Source organism: Heliangelus exortis, chromosome Z, assembly GCF_036169615.1.
Source record: "Heliangelus exortis chromosome Z, bHelExo1.hap1, whole genome shotgun sequence".
Taxonomy (NCBI): Eukaryota; Metazoa; Chordata; class Aves; order Apodiformes; family Trochilidae; genus Heliangelus; species Heliangelus exortis.
This window is the reverse complement of record NC_092454.1, coordinates 3,711,511-3,737,001: the sequence shown is the minus strand read 5'-3', so window position 1 is coordinate 3,737,001 and position 25,491 is coordinate 3,711,511. Positions and strand designations below refer to the sequence as shown.

At 47.4% G+C, this 25,491-nt stretch overlaps 1 protein-coding gene across 1 annotated transcript in view; it reads left to right on the top strand.

Moving 5' to 3' along the window:
- The window catches only part of ARK2C (arkadia (RNF111) C-terminal like ring finger ubiquitin ligase 2C), a 49,138-nt gene extending 28,224 nt beyond the window's left edge, over positions 1–20,914 (top strand). Inside the window, exons 2-8 of the mRNA XM_071730898.1 lie at positions 8,181–8,490; positions 11,181–11,306; positions 15,858–15,981; positions 16,979–17,083; positions 17,585–17,680; positions 18,846–18,952; positions 20,123–20,914. Coding sequence (XP_071586999.1) covers positions 8,181–8,490; positions 11,181–11,306; positions 15,858–15,981; positions 16,979–17,083; positions 17,585–17,680; positions 18,846–18,952; positions 20,123–20,240 — 986 coding nt within the window. The 3' untranslated portion in view covers positions 20,241–20,914. The remainder of the gene's footprint in view (positions 1–8,180; positions 8,491–11,180; positions 11,307–15,857; positions 15,982–16,978; positions 17,084–17,584; positions 17,681–18,845; positions 18,953–20,122) is intronic.
- The last annotated feature ends 4,577 nt before the right edge of the window (positions 20,915–25,491 follow it).

Sequence of the window (25,491 nt, the reverse complement as noted above, 5' to 3'; positions counted from 1 at the left end):
TCTCCTCTGATGGGTCCTGGCTGCCCAGTCCTCACCCATCACCATCTCTTTCTCTTCCCCATCCCAAACACTCATCATCCCTGATGGAAATATGCCAATAAGTGCTGGTTATTGCCAGATACAAGTGGGGTTGAGGTTTTTTGGGGGGTTGAATGCTGTCAGACTTTTTTTTCAGGTGCATGTTGTGCAGGAGAGGAGATGCTCTGCTTAGTGTTGGGGACCACTGGTCTGTATATGAGCCAGGGTTTTGGCCACACTTGCTCATGCCACGCAGCAATTAATGACAGGCTTCATTAGAGGGAGAGGATGTTGAGTGGGGATCGTGCAATCATGCAGGGTCAATCTGCAGTTTTGAGACAGAATCCCAGAATGTTTTGGGTGGGAGAGGACCTTAAAGATCATCTAGTTCTGACCCCCCTGCATGAGGAGGGACACTTGCCCCCAGCCCAGATTGGGAGATCTCCATTTATCTGTTTTTTTGGGGTGACAAACTGAGCTGTGTTTTGCTGTGCCTGCTCAGAGGTGGGGTGCAGTAAGAGCTGTTGGGTGGCAATGGGTGATGAGAGACCCCCACCTCAGCCTTGCTTCCCTAAAACCCTTTGCAGCCTTTCTCCATCACCTATACAAGACTCTGATCAGGAGGATGATAAACCTCCAAAACCTCATTATTTCCACCATGGATCCAGCCATGCTTCACCAACCACCATGGGCCAGCCCTCTGCCCACTGCAAGGGCTCCATCCTGACTCAGTCCCTGGCCAAGCAAAGGAAAAATGCTCTTTATCCATTGCTCTGTGTGTGAGGAACAGCCCCTTACCTGGCCAGGGGCTGATGCTGGGGTCTGCATGGCACTGGAGGTGTGGGATGGCAGGCTGCACCCTGGGCTGGATTTTAGCTGGCTGCCTATTATTTTTGGCACGGTTCTTTCCATTTGCTAAATGTAATGAGAAAGCTGTTGGCAGAGATGCTGAAAGTGAGACAGATTCCATTCCGTCTGATAATTTTTTTTATTTACTTATTTTTTCCCCAAAATTCTTCCCTCCTTCTCTTCCACCCTCCCCACCCCGAACCTCCTCCTCACCATGCAGTTTGCTATCCTACAGCTGGAGTCAGGCAGCATGGTTATCTCCCTCCGTGCAAAGATGATGCATTTTTTTATTCAGCTGAATATGCTGTGGGGTTGGTCTGGTTTTGGTTTTTCTTTTTTTCTTATTTCTTTTCTTTTTTTTTTTTTTTTTTCCCTCTTTTTCTTTTTCTTATTTTATTTTTTCCTTTTTTTTTTTTTATTTTCCTTTCTTTTTTTTTTTTTTTCTTGTTTTTGTTTGTTTGCTTTTTGGTTTGTTTGTTTTTAATTTTCCAGGTGCATTGTCACATCCCGTCTCCCCCACCCCCGCCCTCGCCCCTCCCATTTCCTATCACCAAGTCAATTTTACTGATTTAAGTAAGGGCATATTCACAAATAATTTGCAAGTGGTTAACACGTGGCTGGCAGCACCGGGCAATTAATAGCTTGTTTGTAAAGGCGGTCCACGCAAAGCTGGAGCCGCTCCCGCACTTTTCAGCCTTCCCTGGCTGCATCACACCCTGGGGATGGATGCTAACTTCCCGCCACTCTCCCGTCTCCAAAGGGAATTTTAATGCACTTCCAGGGAAACAATCTGCAGGCTCTAAAAAACCCGGTGAGCTCTTTGCGGAGCCTGGTGCTGGGACTGCGGGTGGCTCTGGTTCGGGGGCTTTATCTGTCAGGATAGGAGGAGGGGTCGTGGTGGCTTTAATCAGGACGAAACGCCCCAGACGTGGCGACACCAGCCCCCTAGTCGCGACATCAGCCCCTCAATCGCGACAGGAGGATCTAACCGGGTTGCAAAATCCGTCGGTGAGCGAAGCCAGGGCTCTCTCCCTCCGGAGATTCCCTCTCCCTCTCCACCGCGGTGGGGTGGAAGGGTATGGACATCCCCAGCTCCCATTCCCACGGGACCGTGAATGCCTCCGCAATCCCTCCAGGGTCCCTTTCCCCGGGGGAAAAACCCGCGAGCATCGCAGGCAGCCTTAAGAGCCTAAGGCAGATTTTGTTTTGGTTTTGTTTTTGCCTTTCGTCGAAAGCTCCTGCAGTCCCTGGGCTGCAGCTGTCAGCTTGAGGTACCTTGCCCCTTAACAGGACCCCAGCCTCTTCAATCCTATTCCCCTCCACGAATAAATAGTTCTGCTTTCTGGAATTTTTTTTTTTCCTTCCCATAAACGCCCCAGCATCCCCCTCTGACCTGGGGGGCATTGCAGCTCCGAGATGGGTCAGTGTTCTATGAGCACACAGAGATCCCTTGAAGCCTTTCTGGGTGAAGTAAGGGTGGACAGATAAATTTGCATGTGTGTGTGCATCGTGAGATCCTGATGCTGCTGAAGGAGGACCCTGGTGACAGAAACGCTCAGCATCAGACTGATAAATTTCTGTGACTCAGTGTCACATAGCAGTCTGCAAAAATATATGAACTTGTCATTTCTGGGGTTCACCTGGGGGTGCAAAGGAACTGGGAGCATTTCTTTTCATGGAAAAAAAAAAAGAGAGAGAGAGAGAGAGAGGAAAAAAAAAGAAAAAAATCTGTGGAAGTGAGAAAGCAGCACTCAGGAGGATGCAATGAGTTTTCCCATGAGTTTCTGCTGGGTTCAGAGCCAGAGTGGGTGAAGGGTGGGAAAGTAAAAGATGTGCCTGTGGGCAACTGAACAGGTTCAACCATCCACACAGCTGCATACAAGCCTGTTGGCTTTCTAAAAACTAACCTATACCTCCTTGTTTTGAGACTGCAGCCTGTAATGGCATCTTCCAGCTAAGTGCTTCTGATGTTGGCTAAGTATCTGATAAGCAAGCTTCCCTGAAGGCTTCTTGGCTGAGGAGCATCTTGAGGGTGCAGTCAGGGAGATGGGGCCATGGCTGAGCTCTGTGTCTGTGGGGAATTCAGCAGAACCAGCTCCAGGCTGGGTTCTCAGCATCGTGGTGTGAAACCCCAGTGGGAGCAGAGGTGAGCCAGGCTGGCTCGGGCAGCTGCTGCTCTGCACCAGTGCCCTGGAAATGTGACAATTCCCCTGGATCCCTGGTGCTGACTTTGGCTTTTGGAAGTCTTGGAAGAAACCCAGGGGAAGTGGATGTAGAGGCTACCAGAGCATCACACGAGGCTTGGAGGTGTTGCTGGTGCTCAGCCAAGGTGGATGGGGCATCCATGACCTTATGGTTCTACACCATTGTACCATGCCAAAGCCTCCTGTGGGTCAGTCTTGACCCCAGATGTGTCAGAGGGACACATAGCTCCTCTTCCCCACCCTCCAGGGAGCTTGCCCAAGACCTCTTTGACATCTCTGCCGTCTTTGCATCCGTGTGTTGGGCTTTAGACTTTTGCAGGGCATTTTTTTTAGAGCTGGATTAGCCAGGCTCAGCCATTAGCTGCTTTTCTGGCTTAGCTGAGAACAGGAGGGGTGTAAGGCAACAAGGGCTGCCCAGGCTGGGACCTCCTGGTAGCTGACCAGGTTGAGAAAGACAGAAGACCTTACAAATGTATATGGTCAATGAGGAACAATTATGGAGAAGGCGAGGAAAGGCAAAGATGAAGGTGAAATACTGCCCTGCTCTGCTGAGAAATATCTCTGTTTAGACTCTCTCACTAAGGCAGATCTTGATGACATCTGCCCTCAGCCCTCAGTTAATGGGAGACTGCACAACCCTGGAGGAAGCTGTCTGCTTTGCTGACACAGATGTGATGCATCGCTCATCTCAGAGCTGCTGATCTGATGTTGCTCTGAGCTGCCATCATCTGCCACAGCAGCAGCATCCTAAAGGAAAGGATGAAGCAACAGGACAAAGGGAAGAAGGATTTCTGGCCAGTGGGCAACCTAATGGTGAGACCAGAGAAACCTGTCCTCCACAGCCCCAGAAATGAGCATCTGGGAGCTACTCATGCTGCTGGGAGAAGCATGTCAGTGAGCCTCACACATCTGAGCAGACCATCTCCTCCTGACCAACAGGATGGAGATGGGGACACATGCTTCCAGGCTGGCCTCAGGTTCAAAGACTCTCAGGGCTTATGAGGGGTACTGGGGTATCCCTCCCTCTTCAGCTGGGGTTGGTTGGCAAGCGTGTGCAGCAAAGACCACTGAAGCTGATAAACCTGTTAGGTGCCTTTAGGGTAAGTCATAAAAAACCACCCAAGATTTGGCTGGCCCCTCTTCCTGCAAACCTGAGGAAGAAGAATAATCCTGCTGCAGGATGAGGACAAAAACTCTGGAGCCCATAAGAGTAGGGAAAGGGTCTTTGCCTTGCATATCCTCTGCCAATAGTGCTTTCCCACAGCCACCACTGGGGCAGGAAGCAGGGAATGTGGCTCATGGAGGATGGAGTTAGCAGCTCTGGAGCTTGATATGCACAGTTTCCAACCTCACAGCCTTTGCTGCAGAAATGTCCTCTTAAGCTTAACTAATGAAAATGTCAGCCCTGCCATTGCTCTGGGGGCTGGAAACAAAAGCTGGACTTGGGTATTTGGACTGGCTTTTAGTCAGGGATTTTTCTCCACTGTGGCAGACATTACTGTTGAACCCAAAGGGAAAAAACCCCAAAACCCAACAAGAAATTAAATGCATGAATTAAATTTTCTTGAAGCACTTTAAGGGCAATGCTTGTTGGTTCCATCTCAAGTGTGATCTAGAATGAAACCGCAGCCCAGGAAAGAGATGGGTGATGTGCCAGCAGAACAGTAATCAATAGACACTGCTAAAGTGAGATTTTCCATCAAACTGGAAAGGGATGAGTGCTGTCAAGCCAGGTTCAGGTGCTGGTCATGGCAATTACCTGTAGTAAGGCTGCCTGGCTGGTGTCATACTGGATATACCTTGCGTGTGCAAGATCAGCATGCTTGGGAAGCAACCTCCACCAAGGCCACTTGTGGCTTCATGCAATGGACAGAAAAGGATGAAACTTACAAATGGATAACTCAGACATTAAATGTTCTGTTGTGCAGAGTCATTTGTTTACCACAGCTTTCTGCCGTCCACAAGTACCACGCTTGGCAAGGGCTGGCTCTGTGGCCCAAGCTGGTTGGGTTATGACAGCTGTATCATTTGATGAGTGCTAATAAGGATAGATTTGCTTAAATATTCCCCAAAGTCTTTGCTTTGCTGTCATAATCCTTGTCAGCAATTGGATTAGTTGTAGAGAATGAACAATTACAACACAAGACAGTGAATTATGTGAAGACAAATTGATGGGGTTTGTTTAATCATACGGTCTCGGTCATATCTTGATAGTATTTTCCTGTGGAGGGAAATGCCACATTATAGCAGTAGGTATTTGGAAAAAAAATTACTAGAAAATGCTTGTTTTAATTGACTAGTGCCTAAAAAATAAGGCAAATTAACTCTCTATGCCAAAACAAGATGTGTTTGACTTCTACTTTAGGTTACATTGGCTCTGCATGAACTTTGCATTCTTTCCTGTCCAGATAACAGAAATATCCAGGTGTGCCCTTTCTGCTCTACAGCATATGTCCAAGTTCCTCACAGGGAGTGTTTTCATGTGGGAGGAAAAGCTCCAGTCAAAATCAGTGGCAAGATGATCTGCCCATCCTCTGCTCTGTAGTTCATCATGGCTCTGGCATCAAAGGTTCTGCAGATGTTTTGCTGAAACAGTCTGAGACCTCCCAAGATACAGCAAAAGGCTGGAAATCCTCGGCTAAACTTTCACCAGGAACCTAGAGACAAGAAAGATGCAGAAGATGAGAAACTGCCTTTTCCTGCCTTACTTATGTGTTACAAAATTTGCCCCAGTAAATGTGGTGGGACATCACTAAGCTTCATTGTCTTGTGTCCTCCTAAGCCAGTTTTGTCTGAAATACACCTAAACTGCTGCTGTACTGGGATGTGCAGAGGCATTAGCACTTTTACCTGCCCTAGCACCTTGTCTTCAGGTGCCATGAAGACCTGGAGGTGTAAAATGTCTCACCTTGTTTTTGCTGTGGCTGTTTTCCTTTGGAAAGATCCATGGCCATTAGAGGCTGAGCAATTCACCATGCAGGTGCCCAACAAGCACAGCAGCCAGAAAGCATCTCCCCATCGTTCATGACCCCCATTATTTCACCCCCATGATGAAAGAAGGGGGTGGCAGTGTCTCAGGTCAGGTTGGATGGGGCTTGGAGCAACCTGGGCTGGTGGGAGGTGTCCCTGCCCATGGAAAGGGCTTGGGAATGGATGAGCTTTAAGGTCCCTTCCAACCCAAACCAACACTGTGGGGTTGCTCAGTGTGAGATGTGGGCCAGGGCAGCACTTTTCATCACCCAACCTGTTGGAGATGTGTTGGAGCCAAGCTAAAGGCAGCAAATATCACCTGCGGTACCGAGGGATGGGGTGCAAGGATGGGTCATGGGTCTGGGTTTGCAGCTTCATCACTGGCCAACAGTGGGTCTGATCACACCTTCTCCAGTTTTAATTAACAGGGTAGCCAAACCTTGCTGTTAGGTGGCAGCAGAAGGAGAAGTTGTCACCTTAAGCTCCACTGCTGCTGGCACACGTGTTTGTCACCCGCTGCTTCTCTCAGAAGGGTGCTGCTGGGGATTAAGAGATTTAAGAGATTTAAGAGATGATGTGTGTAATTATTCACAGTTTTGCAAACCATTAGTTTCTGTAAGGTCCTCTCCTGTTGTTTTTTTTTGCTGGCATCTGACTTTCTTTGTGCACCTCCTGGTTCCATGTGAACAGGGACAGGATGTGCTCAGGTCATCCTGAGATGTTGCAATGGGTTGTCCCTGCCTGCCAGCAGAAGGGAGATGTGAGTTTAAGGAGTCTGGATGAAGAAGGCATCAGGGGGACATCTGGCCTGTCTTTTGTTGCTATTGTTCCTGGTTAAAAAAAACAAAAAACAAAACACCAAAAACAGACTCTTAAGGAAGTTTAGGTGCTCACAAATCTGGGTAAAAGGGTGGGTGTCGTATCCTGGGGCTGATGCTCAGCAAAGAGGCATCTGACATCTCATCCTTCATGTTGAAGCTGCCTCTTTCCCTCTTTAAGAGCCAATTTTTTTGTTGTGATGCTGGTAAATGCTCCAGGAATGCAGGAATTAATGTTCCAGATTGGGCCAAGGGCCCATCCAAGCAAGGATCTTGAGGGAGGTGCAAGCCAGTGCCAGATGTTTTGCCAAAAGCCTCCTCTAAGGATATCTTTCACACCTCATTTCTTCCTCATTCCCATCAGTTTCATGGCTGGTCTCAGAGCAGTCCATGCTGTTTCCCTGCCTGCAGCTCACCAGGATGGGCTGTTGGAGGGTCTCAAACCTGACTCTTAAGGGTGGGAAGAGTCTCATTCACATCCTGAAGACATCAAGAGACAATTTTCTCAGGGCAAGGCATTTTTTCCTTGCCTGTGAGACATTTTTAGGCAGGCAAAGCAATACCTTGAATTGCATGGAAACTCAGCAAGCTTTAAAAACTTTGTTAAGCTCATAAACTCTTAAAAATATACTCTAGAAAACAGATTTTTCTCTCTTACTTCTTTTCTAAAATGTTCAAGCTTTTTCATAGAATCACAGAATGGTTTGGGTGGGAAGGGACCTTTTAAGGCCATCCAGTCCAACCACAGGGATATCTCCAACTGGATCAGGCTGCTCAGAGCCCCATCCAACCTGACCTGGAATATTTCCAGGGATGGGGTGTCTCTCACCTCTCTGGGAAACCTGGACTAGGCTCTTACTACTCTCATCATAGTACATTTCTTCATTATGTCTTGTCTGAATCTCCCCTCTTGGTTTAAAGCCATCACTGCTTGTCCCTACTGTTACGGGCCCTGCTAAATTTTTTTGTAGCTTCACTCTTTAAGGCAGGCAAACAAAACTAAACTGAAGCACTTTTCATCAGCACACACTTCATTCAGGGGCCAAAAAATCCACTTTGAACCCAAACGCAAGTTTTGTTTCCAATGTTTTTTTGGCGAGGGAGAAACCATTAGTCAAAATCAACATTTTTCCATGGGATCAGTGTTAACCGGCCCCGGTTCTTTTTTTAACCCTTGAGGCAGAGGACAGAAATGTAACAAACCACCAGACTGGGGTGTTCTGCCCACCACTGCCTCCCGTGACGGTCATGCTTTTCTTTTCCAGGTGCTCCTTTTCAGAGGTCTCAGCATCCCCATGATGGTCATGCTCTTCTCTTCCAGGTGCTCCTTTTCAAAGGTCTCAGCATCCCCATGCTACCTCCTGCCGGCATTTCCTGGGCCCCCAGCCTCAGATCTCTACTGATTTCACCCTGCCTCATGGGGTGCAGCCCCAGCCTGGGCTGACCCCCCACATGGCCCCTGCTCACCACCAGCACAGTGGTCCCCTGCACCAGCCCCTGGCACCCATGCCAGCCCTGCCCTTCCAGGACGTGGCTGGACCCTCCTTCCTACCTCAAGCCCTTCACCAGCAATACCTCCTCCAGCAGCAGCTCCTCGAGGCACAACACCGCCGGATCATGCCCCATCCCAGGTAAGAGGTCCTTCTTCTTCCTGAAAGGTGCTGCCATCAGCCTTGTTTCAGGAAAGGGGCTGTTGCTGCAAAGCCCCAGTTGTGTCTGGTGGCCAAGTTGGGTTTTCTCCACAAGTTCATCCATGTAGCCTTGAAATGCATTGGTGAGAAATGGTAGAATTGCCATAGAATGGTTTGGGTTGGAAGGGATCCTTGAGATCGCCCAGTTCCAACCCACTGCCATGGATTTGTAGCTTCCCACAGGATCACAGAGTGTTTTGAGTGGGAAGGGACCTTTCAAGACCATCCAGTCCAACACCCCAGAAGGGAGCATGGACATCTGCAACTGGATCAGGTTGCTCAGAGCCCCTTCCAACCTCACCTGGAATGTTTCCAGGGATGGGGCATCTTCCATCTCTCTGGGCAACCTGTTCCATGGGCAGGGACACCTCCCATCAGCCCAAGTTGCTCCAAGCCCCATCCAACCTGGCCTTCAACACTGCCAGGGATGGGAAGCTGCTGAAGGGAAGCTTTGAGGCTGGTTGCACCTGAAAGTTCCTTTCATGCAAAGATCCAGACTGTGCTCATTCAGTCTGCCCAGAGGTCACCTATTCCTGTTATTTGTTGGAGAACCATGGTGGCAAAACCTTGGTGTAGTGGTGAACTTGTCCTGCCTGGCAGAGACTGGCAGACTGTGTGCACAAGCTACCTAAACAGCTGCTGTTTGGAAACCATGTAGGAGATGGCATCCTCCTGTCTCGTTAGGTTTTGCACATGAAGAGTTTGCTCCTCTCTAGGAATCCTCCTCTAGGGAGGATTCCCAGGTCTATGAGGGAATGGTTCCACTGACATGCAGCTCATTCACTCCCAGAAGCCAGACCCAGGCTGGGCTGAGGACTGCAGAGAGAATTGCTGTAACTCAGCAGAGGTGGATATGGATGCCTGGCCTTGTTCTTATTGTGTTTCTGGAGAGAGGGGTCTAGATACCATGTAGGAGAGGAGTAGATTTTTTTTGGAAACATACAGAAGCTATTTGTGGGTTGCACCCATGGATCAAGTCCTTGCAATAAAGCTTCATTTAGAAAGAATGCTACAGACAGAAGACACTTCCTTTCCATACCCTTTCTGTCTGAAAACTCTGTGTTCTTCTTATCCTTGTTTTGTTTTGTTTTCCATAAGCTGGATTTTGGTTAGATTTAATGATTAGTTAATAATCAGGTAACAAATATGTGTGAGGCTGAGGCACTGATGATACAAGAGTTTATCTCTTACTCACAAGCTGAATTCAAATAAAAAGCACCCACCACGATTCCACACAGAAGCTGCCTTGGTAAATGCTGTCAGGGTTCAATTTGCAAGTGGGTTGTGGCTTGGAAAAGCACAGGAACCCCTTGCCTCATCCCACAGATTGTTCCTGAAAGCAGAGGTTTATCAGAGGAGAGTGTCAGAAACCTTACAGGCATGGGGCATGAGGTCCCAGTAATGGGATTCTGGGTCATGCCTTTAAAAGTAAAGCCTCTGAGCAGTGGCTGCATGAAAAATTATTTATCTAGCAGTTTCCCGCTTGATTTGTTTAAGTGTTTTTTTTTTTCCTGTAGATTTACTGCTGGTTTTCTGTAGATTTATGATTTACTGGTGGTTTTCTGTAGATTTATGCTTGGACTCTGCAGCAGGCAAGGGTTGTGGGTCTGTTTGTAGCACAGACCCTGCTTCCCTGCTTCCACCCTGTGGCTTCCCAAATGTGGACAGTGATCATGCAGCACATGCTCTTCCCCTAAGCATCTCAAATGGGCAGCAATCACAAGAAGAGACTCAGATCCTCAGAAAAACCTTGCTATATTTTCTACCACTTTCATTTTCCTGCCTGCAAAGGCAGCAGAGCCGGGGGAGCAGGAGCTGAATCCTAGCCTGGTCTGTCCATCATACAGAGAAATGTTGGCAAAGGCCAGCAAGAGTAAATTCTGCTTTCAGTCACTCCTGAGTAATCCTGTTATGAATGAGGTTCCCCCGGAGTTTATGGACTGCATGGGGAGATGAGACAACCTGCAGCTCCTTTATGATGATGGATAGTGGCTGAACCAGGGACACGGTTTGTCTTGTGTGTTGACAGTGGAGAAAAAGAAAATAGTGCAAATGGCACAAAGCTTCTAAGGAAGAAGTTCATTTCCTTTTCTTTTTTCCCCCCTCTGTTCCCTCTAAATAGCATCCCTTGTAATCTGAGTGTACATTGATGCTGTAGGGGGTGGTATCAGAGGTCTGAGCTTTCTTCGTGGTGACTATGAGTAAATGAAGTAGCTCTGGGTTCCTCTTCCCATAGAATCACAGAATGGTTTGAACAGAAAAGGACCTTCCAAGTCCATCCAGTCAGCAGGGACATCTGCAACTGGATCAGGTCACTCAGAGCCCCATCCAACCTGACCTGGAATGTTTTCAGTGATGGGGCACCTCCCACCTCTCTGGGAGACCTGTTCCATTTTTCCACCACCTTCATGGTGAAGAACTTTTCCCTAACATCCAGTCTAAATCTACTCTTCTCCAATTAAAAACCATCGCCCCCCATCTTCCTTGACACCCGCTTGGGCTCCTTTCTCATGAGAACGTATTCACAGGCCCAACCTTGTGGGTTTTTTTTTCCCTGGTTTATTAACACAGGGTTGGAGCAGGAGTGGAAGGTACCAGTGGCCCCTTTCTCACTGGTTTTCTCCTTGCAGGAGGGCTCAAGAGCGCATGTCAGTTCAGCCCCACCGCCTGCATCCCAGCTTTGACTTCAGCCACCAACTGCAAACTCCACAACCCATGGGACCCCAGCCCAGGTATTTAGCTGAAGGCACGGACTGGTAAGTCTTCTAGATTTTACTCATATGTTGAATGAAGTGTTTAGAAAGTCCCGAGGAGGCTGTGAGGGTTGGGCAACCCCATCGCAGGTCAGTGGTTTCATGGAAGCTGATGGATCAGCTCAGCAGACACAATGTGGGGAGTGTGCAGTGGGAAGTTGTCTCTGGGAGAGCCCTAAGGGTGTCCTAAAGTCTCTTTGGAATCAAAGAACCAGAGAATCATTTTGGTTGGAAAAGACATTTCAGATAAGCCAGTCCAATCCTTAGCCCAGCACTGCCAAGGCCACCCCTGCCCCATGTCCCTCAGCACCACATCTCCAGGGCTTTGAAATCCCTCCAGGAATGATGGGGACTCCAGCCCTGCCCTGGGCAGCCTGGGCCAGGCCCTAACAACCCTTTCAGTATGGAAATTTTTCCTAATATCCAATCTAAGCAACAGCGAGGCATCAATATTGTCCATAACTCCTCATCTGTGGAAGGAGAGTGCAGTCAAATGCTAATCTTGCTGCAGGGCACAACCAGGGTATTTTTCCTGTAGACTAAGATCTCTGCCTAAACTAGATCTTCTCCACTCTATCAGTAACTCAAAAAGCCAATAGCCACAACTTTTTCTGTGGTCTAAAATAGGGTGCACGTACTGTCCTTGCCCCCAAGGGTGGTGTGAATGAGTTTAATAGTTGTTAATCATTCTCACAGTGTAGTGCTTTATTCATGCACTGGAAAAGCTGAGCAGGTTTTGAGCTCTTGCACAGTAAATGAGGTACTGGGCCCTACTTGGAGGAACAAGAAAATAGAAACATACTTTTGAGTTTCTGTTTGTTAGCTGAGAGAAGTCCATTCTGTGCAGTTAAGGGAAAAAATAGCCCATGAACATGCAATTAGAGACAATCCTCATGCATGTGCACACGGGGACCAAAATAAAATGTCACAGGAGATCTTAATTGTGGCATTTTCTAACATCTGAGCTCTTCACTCTTCAAAGGGAGAGTCCTTTTAACATGGGGGGGGGTGTTCACCCCCTATGTGATAATAATATGCATCCTAAAATATGGACGGATCCTTCTGCCATTTTCCTCTCAGGTGTTCCCATTACAGGCACCACTGTGGTCTGAATTTGGCCAGCAAGACATTGTTCAGATGATTTCCCATAAGCTGTTCAAGCACCATCTGCATAGAGCCTTTCTTTCTGCCTCTCTTTCAGCTCAGACTATTTAATTATAATCATTAGAAGGATCTGATAAAGCATTGCTTTGTGTTCCCTTGCTCCCTCCTTCTTTTCTCCCCCTGCGTTTCTCCGTCTCCCTGCAAAAACTGAGGAGCGGGGGGTGACAGAAATCATACACTGTGTGTATATATTTGGGTGACTCATTTCCCCTTGGGGCACATGTATAGTTTTGCCCAGTGACAGATATATAAAACTTTCCTCTAATGTGTTACCACCACATGTGCAGCAGCAGCAGCAGCGCTTGCTCGGAGCTGGTAGGTGTCACGGGAAACAGGGACGGAAGGAAGATCTGGAGATGCTCTTGTCACTTTCAGGCAGCCCAACCATGTTTAAAATCACCTGGCAATAAACTCCCACTTGGTTCTTAAACTCATCTTCTACTTTGGCATTTAGTGATGACCATCCAGCCTGCTAACTGCATCCTGATCTTTCCCTTTTTGGTTGTTGGCAGCCCATGTACCATCATAGCTTTGGACCTCACGAGTTCTGCACAGTTGTCCAGGTAGCACAGACTAGAGGTGATAGTTGGTTTTGATTTTCTTCACCTAACATGCTCTGCCTGTTGACCCTCAAGCCTTGGGAAAGCACCATTCCATGCAGTTTTCTGCTTTGGGCCTTTCTGTAGACCCAAGGCATCACTTCAGGAGCCTCCAGAGCTGATTTTAAGGATCCAGATGCACCCGTGCAGGAGCAATTCAGCAGTGCTCTTACTGTAGTGACATGTGCAAGTTAATAATGGCTCTTCACCTCCCAGAGATGTCTTCAGTCCATGATCACAAAGCACTGTGTGGATTATCATGTCTGTTTCGTAGACAAGGAGTATGGGGAAGCAGAGAGAAGGTGGTCAAGGTCACACATCAGGCCAGAGACAGGGCTGGGTATGGACCCAAAGCCTCTTAATTTTCAATCAAACCTTCCATCCTCCTGGGAACAGTCTGCAGCAACTGGATAAATACCCAGAACAGTCACACGGAGCTGGAAAATCCCCAGTCCTGCAGATTCTCACCCTGGTTCTGCTCCTGCCCATCAGTTACCTGCTGTGTTTATCCTCTGCCAGATTTTATTTGTCTAGAGGACACAGACAGCACAGGGCCAGCAAAGACAGTTCCTCTTTTTGCTCCAGCTTGCTGTGAGGGGGTTTATCAGCTGCTGCCTGGACACAGCCTGTGCTGGATGAAGGATTTTTGCAGTCACTGCCCCCTCACATCCTCACAGGTCCTGACCTGCTGTGGGGTAAAGGCATTTCCATGGCTGCTGGAGGGCATCTCTGGGTTGCTCCTAACAATGCCCTGGCACTCACTGCCCCTGTCCTCTGTGCAGGGGAAGAGATGTTCAAGGCTGACAGAAAAACCACCTTTGTGCTCTCATTAGCTCAGATTTGGCAAGTGTGAAGATGATGGTTCTTAGAGAGCAGGCCTGTGTAATCATAGAATCCTTCAGCTTTAACAATGATCATCAGCTCCAACCATCAACCCAACACCACCATGCCAACTAATTCCTGTCCTGAAGTGCTACATCCACATTTATTTTGAAATCCCTCCAGGAATGATGGGGACTCCAGCCCTGCCCTGGGCAGCCTGGGCCAGGCCCTGACAACCCTTGCCAGGGAGAAATTCTTCCCAAGCTCCAACCTAAACCTCCAGCTCAATTCCTCTTCTCCCATCCCTTCTTCCTTGGGAGCAGAGCCCGACCCCCCCTGGCTCCAACCTCCTCTCAGGGGGTTGCAGAGAGCCAGAAGCTCTCCCCTCAGCCTCCTTTGCTCCAGGATCAACACCCCCAGCTCCCTCAGCTGCTCCTGGGCAGACTTCTGCTCCAGACCCTTCCCCAGCTCCCTTGCCCTTCTCTGGACACACTCCAACCCCTCAATGTCCTTCTTGTTGTGAGTTTGCTTGTTTGTTAGTAAATCCTTGGGGAAATTCAGGACAACCCGTTTGCTTGATGATACAGTGAATGATGCTTAAAGTAGTTCTTTTGTGGAGAGGCTCTTCAGCTGGAGAGATGAGGGACTGGCCAATAGGACTGTACCTGGAGATGCTGCATTGGGTCTCCTCCTATCCCCTTCACACGGCTCAGAAAGGGGGTTTATGGTAAACTGTCTTCTATCTGAAATTTGGTGGGTTTTTTTCTTTTGTTTTTTGTTGGGTTTTTTGTTTTGTTTTTCTGTTTGTTTTTTTGCTTGTTTTTTTCCTATCTGTTTTGGGGTTTTTTGCTTAGTGTTGTTTTGGGGTTTTTTTTTGTGGTTTGTCTCTGTGTGCTGGACTGGGCAGAGCTGTGGTGTTTGCAAAGTCCTGGGACTGAGATGGCTTACTTTTCTGGAGAGAAAATCCATGTCCAAACTCACCCCAGCTCTGCTTGCCCAGGCCAGGCTGCATGAAGAGGAGTGGGATCATCAGGGATGTCCTACTTTGTCAGTGTTTGTCCTTCGGTTGTGTGACAACATTTCCTACAACAGTCTCATCCAGAAATTTATTAAAATGATATTTTCTGCACAAACAGCAATTCTGGGCTGTTCATGTCTCACTCTGAAGCCACGTTCAGGTGAGGTGCATTCTCCTCTCTCTTCCTTGATCCTCCTGTAACCCTGGGTTGAGAGACCTCCAAGGTGAGGACAGAAACATCAAAAAAACCCAGGATAGTGCCTGGTTGTCTCCTAACAACTACCCAGAGCTGCTCATCGATGTGTCCCTTGAGTAATTACCTAATTAATACTCAAGGCAAAATGTAATTGTCTGTCCAAGAGCACTGAGACAGGCTGCCCAGAGATGTGGTGGAGTTTCCATCTCTGGAGGCATTCAAAACCCACCCAGATGCCATCCTGTGCAACTTGCTCTTGATGAACCTGCTCTGGATGGTGGTGGGGGCTGCTGGTGGGGGAAAGGACCAGATGGTCTCCAGAGGTCTTTCCAACTCCTAACATTCTGTGATTATGTGGTTTTGTAATTGTTGGCAGCGATGGCAGCACGGGAAGAACCTGGGCGGGTTGGGTTGAGTTGCTGAGCCTGGGGACTGTTAAGAGCCACGAAAATGCTCTGAAATTAATTTAATCAGGCAGCTAATTGTGCAGGTCTTGTGCAGCTCTTGACCCTATCTAGCTCAAATGCTGACTGGCACAAAAACAACTCTGACTCCTTCATGGTGGGTGAGTGCCCAAACTGGAGGGCACCCCTTTCCATGAAGCAGCATCACCCACAGTACCCCAGAGCCCACCAGTGGAAGTTGCCCCATCAGCACCACCTGACTATTGGTGACCCCCCACACCATTTCATTGCTGTAGGGCCATGCCATGAGACCAGGCCACCCAAACTATATCTCCATTCTCCTGCCCGCAGGGACCTCAGTGTTGATGCTGGACTGACCCATGCCCAGTTCCAGGTCCGTCCTGTCCCTCAACCTTATCAGCATTACCTAGCTCGGGTGCACCATTTCCCCAGAAGCACATCTTCAACACAGATGGTAAGTGAAATGCTTTTACTGAGAAATGTTTTATGCATTGTCTGCCAGAAGGCAGTCAAAATAAAGGCTGCTATCTTTCTATCACCTGTCTTCTGTGAATCCCACTTATCTCCGGCCGTGGGAGGGAGTGTCTGAAAAGGATAATGTTGCATCATTTCACTCTGGATTAGAGAAAGGAAAGAAAAGCTCAGCTGCTCTGGAAGGATTTGGTCCATCGTGTGCCTCACCACGCTCACAAGCTGGTCTGCAAAACCTAGGCAGGATGTGAGAGACTCAGCAGTTGTTGCTGACAATATTATTAACAGTGGTGTAAGTGGCTCTCAGGACTTTCTGTGAGCAGAAGAGTTGGCAGTAGGTTACTCCCTCACACTGGGCTCCCATCCTTCATCTCCTCCTTGCTCTCCACATCAGGCTTGGTGCCACCTGCAAAGGTTTTGCATGACCTCTTGCACAGGTGGATGCAGTTCGACAAGAAAATGAGCTGATGGGGGGTTATCTGTTGGCTCTTCTCCTAGCAGAGTGCTGTGCTTAGAGCTGAGCCATCCTGAGCACTCCTAATCCTTAAAGCATCCTTGGAAATCCCACCAGGGTGTTCTTTCCTCCTGCCCATAGCTGGACCCTGACACCAGTGTACTACAGTGGGGCTTAAAAAAAAAAATTGAAGCTTGGATGAAGGGAAATCCATCTACTTAAAAATAAAGAAAATATATCTTTTTGAGTTAATCCACGCTGAGAGTTTGGAACCACAATGTTTTAGATGCAACACAAATTATTATTAACAGTATATTCAGGAAAAAAAGCACCTGTTATTAGTTATAATTTACAGATCTATTTAAAAAAATGTTGGGGGTTTTTTAGTTATTAAAAAACTTCCAGTGGGGAAGGTGCCGGTCTCTTTCATTTTGAATTTTTAAAGTACTAGATTTAAATCAGGGTGCACAAGGGATTTCTACGTGGGGGTACAGGTGTCTTTATTTCTCTCCCTCACTTCTTGCAGGTTGTTCATGAGATCAGAAATTATCCTTATCCTCAGCTTCAGCTACTTGCCCTCCAGGGACTGAACTCAAGCAGACACACATCCGCTGTGCGGGAGAGCTATGAAGTAGGTGTCCTAGGGACTGGAGTTGTTATTAAATTTTTTCAGTGCTAGGAATTTGTGCAAGTTCTGGCTTCAGCTTGGCTCTGAGTCTCACAATGGTTTTAGTAGTGACCAGGAGAGGAGGATGTTGAGTGGGTTTGGTAAAGGATGGTTTATTCTAAAGGTCTGGCACAGGTTGATTCTGGCTGACTTCTTGTCTGTAAATGAAGTGTGTTCCAGTTCTGCAGAGTTTTGTTTCCCAGCCACCCAGTTGAACTCTACACTAATTTCTGAGACATGGGATGTCCAGCTCTCTGCTCTCAGCCTTGAACCTTTAGATATTGGTCCAAGAGTCGGGGCTCAGCTCCATCATTAAGACATGACTGGTTTGGGTTGGATGACGGGCATTTCCATCAAAGGAAATGAGGGAGGGAAGCTTGGTCTCCAGTGGGTGAGGTAGGGTGGTGGAACCCCATGCCCCAGGAGCCATGCTGATGGTGCTTTGCTGCTGTCCCTGTGCCACAGGAGCTGCTGCAGCTGGAAGACAGGCTGGGCAGTGTCAGTCGGGGTGCCGTCCAGAATACCATTGAGAGGTTCACCTTCCCTCACAAGTACAAGAAGGTGAGTGCCCTGAAAACAGAGCATGGCTTCTGGCCTCTCTCAGCTGGCCAAGGGTTGTGGGCATGGAGTTGAGAGCAGGAAGGACTTTGGTGGGTCACAGTCCTCAGGGTTGGCAATCAATCCGCACCATCAATGCTCCCCGGCAGGTGGGAAGAATGTAAAACCCAGAACTGGTCCTTGAATATCTTGTGGGGCTCCCAAGATGAAGAGGTGGTGTAGCTCAGATGGTTGTTTCTCACTTCTAGGCTAGGAAGCTGCGGGCCAAATTTTCAAAAGGGTCTCAACCTTCTCCCACCCAGCGGGTGCGATTTCCCCCCTGTCCGCACCTGGTAAGAAAGTGCACACACCAAGGGGGCTTTGTGCATGCAAACCCACCCCATTCTGCATGCAAGCAACACCTGCCCCAGGGCCCAGCTGTGAGGGTGCTGGCTCCATGGTGTGTGGGAGCTTGTCCTCCCCTTCTTTTGCACCAGGCATCTCCTCCGTTGGAGCTGATCTCTCCTGCCCGCAAGGAAATGCCTGTCATGGTTTTGGGTTGTGCTCAGTAGAAAATGGGAGAGGTGCTTGTTGGTGTAGTAGTTTGAGGTGTTGGTCACTCCCATCTGGGCAGTGTCAAGCAGGAATGTTGCATTGCCCAGGTTGGGAGTCAGCTCCTGCTGTGCTCACCTCTGGTCGCCTCTCCAGTGGGTTCAGAAAGATGGTAATAAGAGGAATGGATGGGGAGGAGAAGGATGAAAAAGGGGGAGAGCTGAGCACAGCATGAGGCTAGGCTGGTGGCCAAGCTGGCATGGGGCACTTTCTGTCAGTGGTGGCCCTACATGCTTTATTGACTCCAGGAGAAGCCTCCAGTCAAGGATGCCATGGGGGCATCTCCACTGCAGGATGAAGGAGGTGGCAGTGGTCTATGTTACGACAGCAGAGGACAGGCTGCTCCTTGGGACACTCACCTGGCAGCCCCACTGCCACCAGGCCACCAGGAAGGAGACATGCAGACCAGCAGCATGTTGGTGGCATCTCCTCCTGGCTGGATGTTTTGGCTGAGATGACTTCCTCAACCTGGCTGGCAGATGACACCATTATGATTTGCCTTCCTGGAACTACCCAGTCTTGGAAGAGTGTTAGAAAGCCAAGTCCTAACCAAGTTATGTCTTTAATCTTGCTGCAGAGAAGACCACAGGAGGGCAAAGCTGAGCAAGAGGATGGAGAGGAGTCAGACACCGACGAGAAATGCACAATCTGTCTGTCCATGCTTGAAGATGGGGAAGATGTCAGGTATGATCCTTCTGTCTGCTCCTCTGCCCCTCAATGCCATCTGAACTGTGGTTATTTGGGTTAATTCTGCCAATGTGCAGAATGGGTTGTCCCCGTTCTTGTCCTGACAAACTCACTTGGGCTGTGGCAGCATCTGGGAAACCAAACACCCTTTAGATGGACACAGAAATGGGCTGCAGGTAGGAAGAGCTCTTCAGCAGTAGGAGGGCCCAGTTGTTATAGTATCTCCTGGGTTTGGATCACCTGCTTCAAGGCTGTGACAATGGGCAAATGTCATGGTCCCAGGTCTCAGACAGCCATCTGGAGCTCAGGGACATCAACATCTGAGCGTGACAGATGACTAAAGGCTGATAGAAGAGAGTGTGGCTGTGAAGTCCAGGGGAGCTTGGCTTGTAGCCAGGACAAAGCTGGTTTACTGTAGAGTAAGTGAGATTGCTGAGTCCTCATGGTCACAGGGAGCCATCCTGAGCCAGCCCCAAAGCCCCAGTTATCCCTCACAGATGTTCCCAGGATCTTGGATGGCTCAAATTTCTACTTGTGACCAAAGATGGGTGACAAACAATTTCGAGGGGCTGAGCTAGCATGGCTGAAGGAGCTGCAGGTGGGCAGTGTGGCTGCTGTACCTGGCTCTGCTCCTCACCCTTTAATTGCCTTAAACCACCAAGAAAATCTCCCATCCTCATGCTGTGGGTCCTTGTGGTTCAGAGTCCTTCCAACTCAGCTCCCTCCTCTGTGCACCTATGAGGGTGCATGACGAGATGACAAAGGTGAAAAGGTGAAAAAATGAAAAGGTGGAAAGCAGCCACGTCCCCTGGGACACAGCAGACACCCACGTAGGAGTGCAGGGGACCCACCTGACTGCTAACAAGTCACAGTGGGGAAGGACCAAGAGGCCTTGGAGTTATATATAACCTTATAGTCCTGAAAGCTCAAAACACAGCAAGCAGGGAAATTCATGATTGGGACAAGAGGATTTTCTAAAAAGGAAGGACAAGGAGGACACCATCTCTGACCTGCCCTAGCTGGAGGAGGCTGTGGGATCTCGGCAGCACTGGTGTCACTGTGTTGGTGCTTCTCCCTGTTCAGAGCATCCCCAGACATTGCTTTCTGTCTCTACACAGTCTCCTGGGTGTCCTCCTCCCTAACGGGGTGATACTTCTCTCTCTGCAGGCGGTTGCCATGTATGCATCTCTTCCACCAAGTGTGTGTGGACCAGTGGCTGGCCACCAGCAAGAAGTGCCCGATCTGCAGGGTGGACATTGAAACACAGCTCAGCTCAGACAGCTGAAAAGTCTGGCTGGACACACCATTTTCCTTACTAGGTCTTACGGCCATAAACCCTTGCAGCGAAATCTTTTTTTGCCTTCTGAGCCATTTGATTGAGAGAAAAAGCCTGGAGGCTCTTTAGCCAGGAGGAGGAGGAGGAGGGGGCAGTACAATATCTAGGGGTAGGAGATATTGCACATATGCAGGATACAGGACCAGTGAGAGGGGAGCTGGCATTCCTGGAGCTCAGAGGCTCCATGTTGAAGAAGTTTTAATGTTGATCATGAAGGGACTAGTTGTGATAGTCTGGCCTGTCAATCCTGTACTTCATGGGGATTGTATATATATACCTCTCAACTACGTAGAAACATGTTAGGGGTCCTTTAGCTATTTCTATGGATGGCAGCTGGAGCATGTTAGCTTAAGAAATGTTGTGTTTGATACCCTGCTCATCTTGTGGTGGACATGTTGCTGTTACCTAATTTGCACCAAATATTTTTCCATAGATTCCTTATTTTGGTGCCTGATTAATACATTGCAGAGGGGGGATAAAACGGGAGCCAAGCTTCCTCACCCTGGGTGGTGGAAGAGGCGAAAAAGCAAAATCCTGTTTACAGTCACAAGGGTTGTGCTCTTTGCCTCAGCCATGTTTGCTTCCTTTCCTTGCATATACAGTGTGTTGCAAATTTAGAGAAGTTTAAAATAAAAATTTAAATTTAAAAACAGAATTGGCAATTAAATTTTTTTGATGAAGCTGTAGGGAGAAGCTTTGTTCCTGCTTATCTGCTGGTGCTGGACACTCTCTGTAGGGGTGCAGTATTGGGGTAGATGCTGTTTCTTTGCTTTCTGCATCTTAACAAAGCAGCTTGGCACATCAAAATCCAAGGAAGGGCTGTCCTCAAGATTGTCATTGATTGTCTATGATGCTTTATCCTGTGAGCAGTAACACTTTCTGGCTTCAGCAGCCACTGCTACCAGTGGTCTAAAATGATGGTTACTGGAGTCAGAGCCTGTAGTTCTGCTCTGGGGTAAAATAATCATAGAATCATGGAATCATTAAGGTTGGAAAAGACCACTAAGACCATCAAGTCCAACTGTCAACCAACACCACCATGCCAGCTAAACCATGGTTTTGATGCTCAAAATAGAACAGGGAGGAGATCCCTGAAGAAGTGAGCTGTTTTCATCCAAGCTCTCCCTGAATGAAAGACCTCAGAACACCAACCATAAGACCAAGCTGAAAACACTCCAAGGAACTGGCATTCACAACCAAACCCCCTTTTTTTTTAAGTTGTTTGTTTTGGTTTTTTTTTATTTTATTTTAATTTTTTAAAATTTTTTTTTTGGTATTATGAGAGCAAAAAGAAAGATCTGGGCGAGCAAGGGGAATTAGCTGGGAACATTGTACATTGAAAATGCTGATGTAGCAGGGGTGATTTCTGGCTCCCCTGGGCATCCATTTTGCTGAAGCCAAGTGATCCTCTACAAGTAGAAACAATCATAAATTACTGTCTAAGAGATCATGGGATTCCCAGGAGATGTAATTGAAAAACACCAACCTCAGAGACATCCTAAAGTTCTTTTCTTTTTTTCCCATCTGGAGAGGGAAGGGAAAGAGATGGGTGCAAGGATGCAGGAGCCTCTCTCTTGTACCCATGCAGGTAGGAGTCAGTGGAAGGGGACACATGGTGGCATATAAGAAAGATAAAAAAATTACATTTTAAATTAAATTAAAATTTTCACACTGCAGGGGGGTTGCACTGGATGGCCTTGAAAGATCCCTTCCCACCCAAACCATTCTGTGATTCTGTGATATTCTGTGATTCTGTGATTCTATGATTCTGTGATTGATCCTGTGATTCTGTGATTCTGTGATTCTGTGATTTTATGATATATCTGCCACCCACCTCAAAGTGATGGTTTCCTGGGGGATATGGTGGTCCCAGCCCTGATGTCCACATGCCAAGGGATGCTCCATCAGTACCGGTGGAGCTTGCTCCAGCAGCAGCAGATTGAAGCAGCATTAAAAATAATATAAATATTACTAATAATATGGACAAGCAGAGCAAGGCTTTGCTAGAAAAATACACTGTAAGCCAGCCTGATCTGTCCAGGCATGAGCTGGGGAAAAAGCAGGGGGAGGAAGGGGGAGACTGGGACCTTGGCTGGGTGGGGAGGGATGAAGGAACGCTTCTGAACTGCGTGTTTTCTTAAAGCCTATGCGAAAGTATTACTATTTGCCTAATGAACAAGCACAGTTTTTAAAAAAAAAAAAAAAAAAAAATTTGAAAAAAACAAACAAGCAAACAAACTAAAAAAATAAAACCAAAAAAAAAAAAAGACCAACCAAAACAAAACAAACAAAACAAACAAAAAAAAAACCAACCACAAACCGCGAACAGAACTACTCCTTTGGTGAAGAAAAGCACCAAAAAACACCCGTGGTCTCGTGCGAGTGACTGATACCCCCAGGTGCCTGAGAATTTACAGCATCTGGAGCAACATCGGTGTGTCAGGCTCCTTTGAGTTTAAATAATTTGTACCAGTAGGTTGTGATGATAGAGTGAGCTTAAAAAGAAAATGAAACAAACAACGAGAAGATCTCTAGTAACAAAACATTGATAGTTTACAGGGTTTTGTGACTTTCAATGCCTTATATTTAACAATCATAATTTATGACTAACTTGTAGATATTGTGGGTTCTTATTTAATTATTTTTATAGTTGGTTTGTTCTTTTCCTTTGCATTTTTAATTATAATTTATTTATTTAGAAATTACTACTAATTTTTTTTATTACTCCTATTACCTCATTTTTTGCATTGTTTCTGGGAATGGAATGCTTTGCATGCATCGGTACTTTAAAAAAAAGAAACTACACATGGGGTGTGGGGGGTAATGCTTATCTTGTCAAAAAAAAAAAAAAAAAAAGAGAAAAAAATCAGGGTGTGTGATTAAAAACTGTATTACTGTGGTGCTGTTACCTTGGATACATTCCATAAAAATGCAAACCTTTGATTCTGTATGCTGTGACTTAGTGGAAAACTGCAATATAGTGACTGTGTTTAGCACATATATATGAATATTATTTGCACTCATAATCAAACTCTGGTGATCCTTTCACTTTCATCCTCCTGCATTGAAGGACACTGTTGACCGGCCCTCTGAAAAACCAAAATATTTTGGCCAATTCCTGCCACATTCCTCCCCCTCTCCCTGATGCTGCTGGTGATGCTGCCCTGCTCGCTGCACGTGATACCCCACAATAACACCCCTTGGGCCCACCCCACTGCCAAGCTGTGCTTGGGGCAGTGCAAGACTCTCCTAAAAGCTGAGGAAGCAAGCCCAGGTGTTGTGATCCTGCCCAGTTTTTGGTTCCTATCAGAGTTCCATCTGGTTCTTTTCACCCTCTGTGCACGCACCCATCTGGGGACTGCAGGGAGGGCGAGGGAGTCCAACTGGTTGAGCCTGAGCTTGGAGGCAACAAAGCCAAGGGATTCACTGCAGCTGGTAAGGGTGGATCTCCTGGTCTAGCTGAGAGGGATTGGGGTGGACATAGGAGCAGTTTAGGGTCCCTCTGTACCTCCTGGCCGTGAGCATTTGCTGTAACGCGCTTGCAAAACACTCATGGAGCAGAACCCCTCCTGATCTTGAAAACCTTCCCGTTGGTTGCTTCTTCCCTGCCAAAGGAGGAACCAAGACCTGGAAGATTCTGAGGCCACTGCAGAGCTGGGACCTGCACCAGAGTTCCCCTGTCCCCAAGAAGGGGTCCATCCCCAACCTGACATCTCCCTCCTGCGTGGGGCAAGTAGCCAAGCATCTCCATGGCCCACCACTCTTGCTAACACACTGCCCATTCCCCAAAAGCCCCTGAATATCAAGTACTCAAGCCTTGCACGAGGTTTAGAGCACCCTTGATAACATTTTTAAGCTTTAAGCCATAACCACTCTTGGTTGGCACAGGTGCTTGGCTGCCTATGGACAGAACTGGGGCTCTATGCTGTTCCTACCCCTCAAAAAAATTCTTTTAGATGCAACTCCCTTTTTTGGGGCTTAGAAATACACCAAATAACTGTACCTTAGAGTTCTTCTTTCTGCCCCTTCAAAGTGCTGCTCTGCTTTATTGACCTACCCTGTGTTTTGGGTTTTTTTTTTTTTGTCCTTGATGCTCCTCCCCTGTAGCCTGATATTTTGAGCCTGATGTGGGGATAGGGGGGCATTCTCTTCTTGCCCCCCAAGACATTTTAAAAGGGATAAATAAAACAAAGAGAAAGTGAATGAAAAAAATCCTCTCCTTTAATGATGGGGGCTGGTGAAAAGATCACCCACATTTTTGTACTCCTACTGCTGTTCTGTTGTGCTGTGCAACATTTTGCTACATAGACTATTTTATAGAAGAAAGCTAGAAAAATATTTATTATTAATATTAAAGCAATAGTGCATTGAAGAAATGAAAAGACATTAGAAATTGTGTAAATGCTTAGATTCACTTTTGGTGGATTTTTTGTACTTTATTTATAACTAATAAAACAAACTGCATTGCTAACTATAAACCTGTGCTGCACAGAAGTCACCTGGCAGGGCGATGGCTTGGTCTTTATTTACTGCTCGTTTCTTGTTTCTTTGGGTCAAAGTCACATCTTCTTTCACTGCTCATGCCATTGGACTTTGAGGGGCAAAGGAGATGCTGCTGGGATATAAAACACTCTGGTGGTTGTAAAACACCCAGCTGGTTTGCAGAGGCTGCTGGTGCCTGTGGTCCATGGCAGAGACCAGGTGAGGCTCTCCACACCAGACCTCTGGCACAAGTTCTGTGGCTGGATACCAAAGTCACTTTCTAGAACCAGGTGGGAAATTGCCTGTTACAGAGAGATTTCTCCTCTAAACACATCCCACGGTGCCTGCAGGATACCTTTTAGCCAGTTTTGCAGAGATACCAACAGGTCTTCCATCCTCCTGGTGGAGAAGCATCTCTCTTCCCGTGGTCTCCTGTATAACAAGTAAGTAAGGAAAAACACACTGGAAGGAAAAAAAAAAAACAAACCAAGCCCACACAACCTCCAAATTAATTATATTTGAGGGTTTCTCCAATTTTTTTGTTATCTGTTGGAGAATTTAATGGGCAAACTCCCACCTCTGCACAGCTCATTTCATAGGTCCACTTGCACTTCTGTTTTTCCCCTCAAAGAATGGTGCTGATCTCTGCTTCTGCCCACTCTTGACTCAGCTATTACACCTCATGGATTTAATGCAGAAAGGCTGAGACCAATCCCTG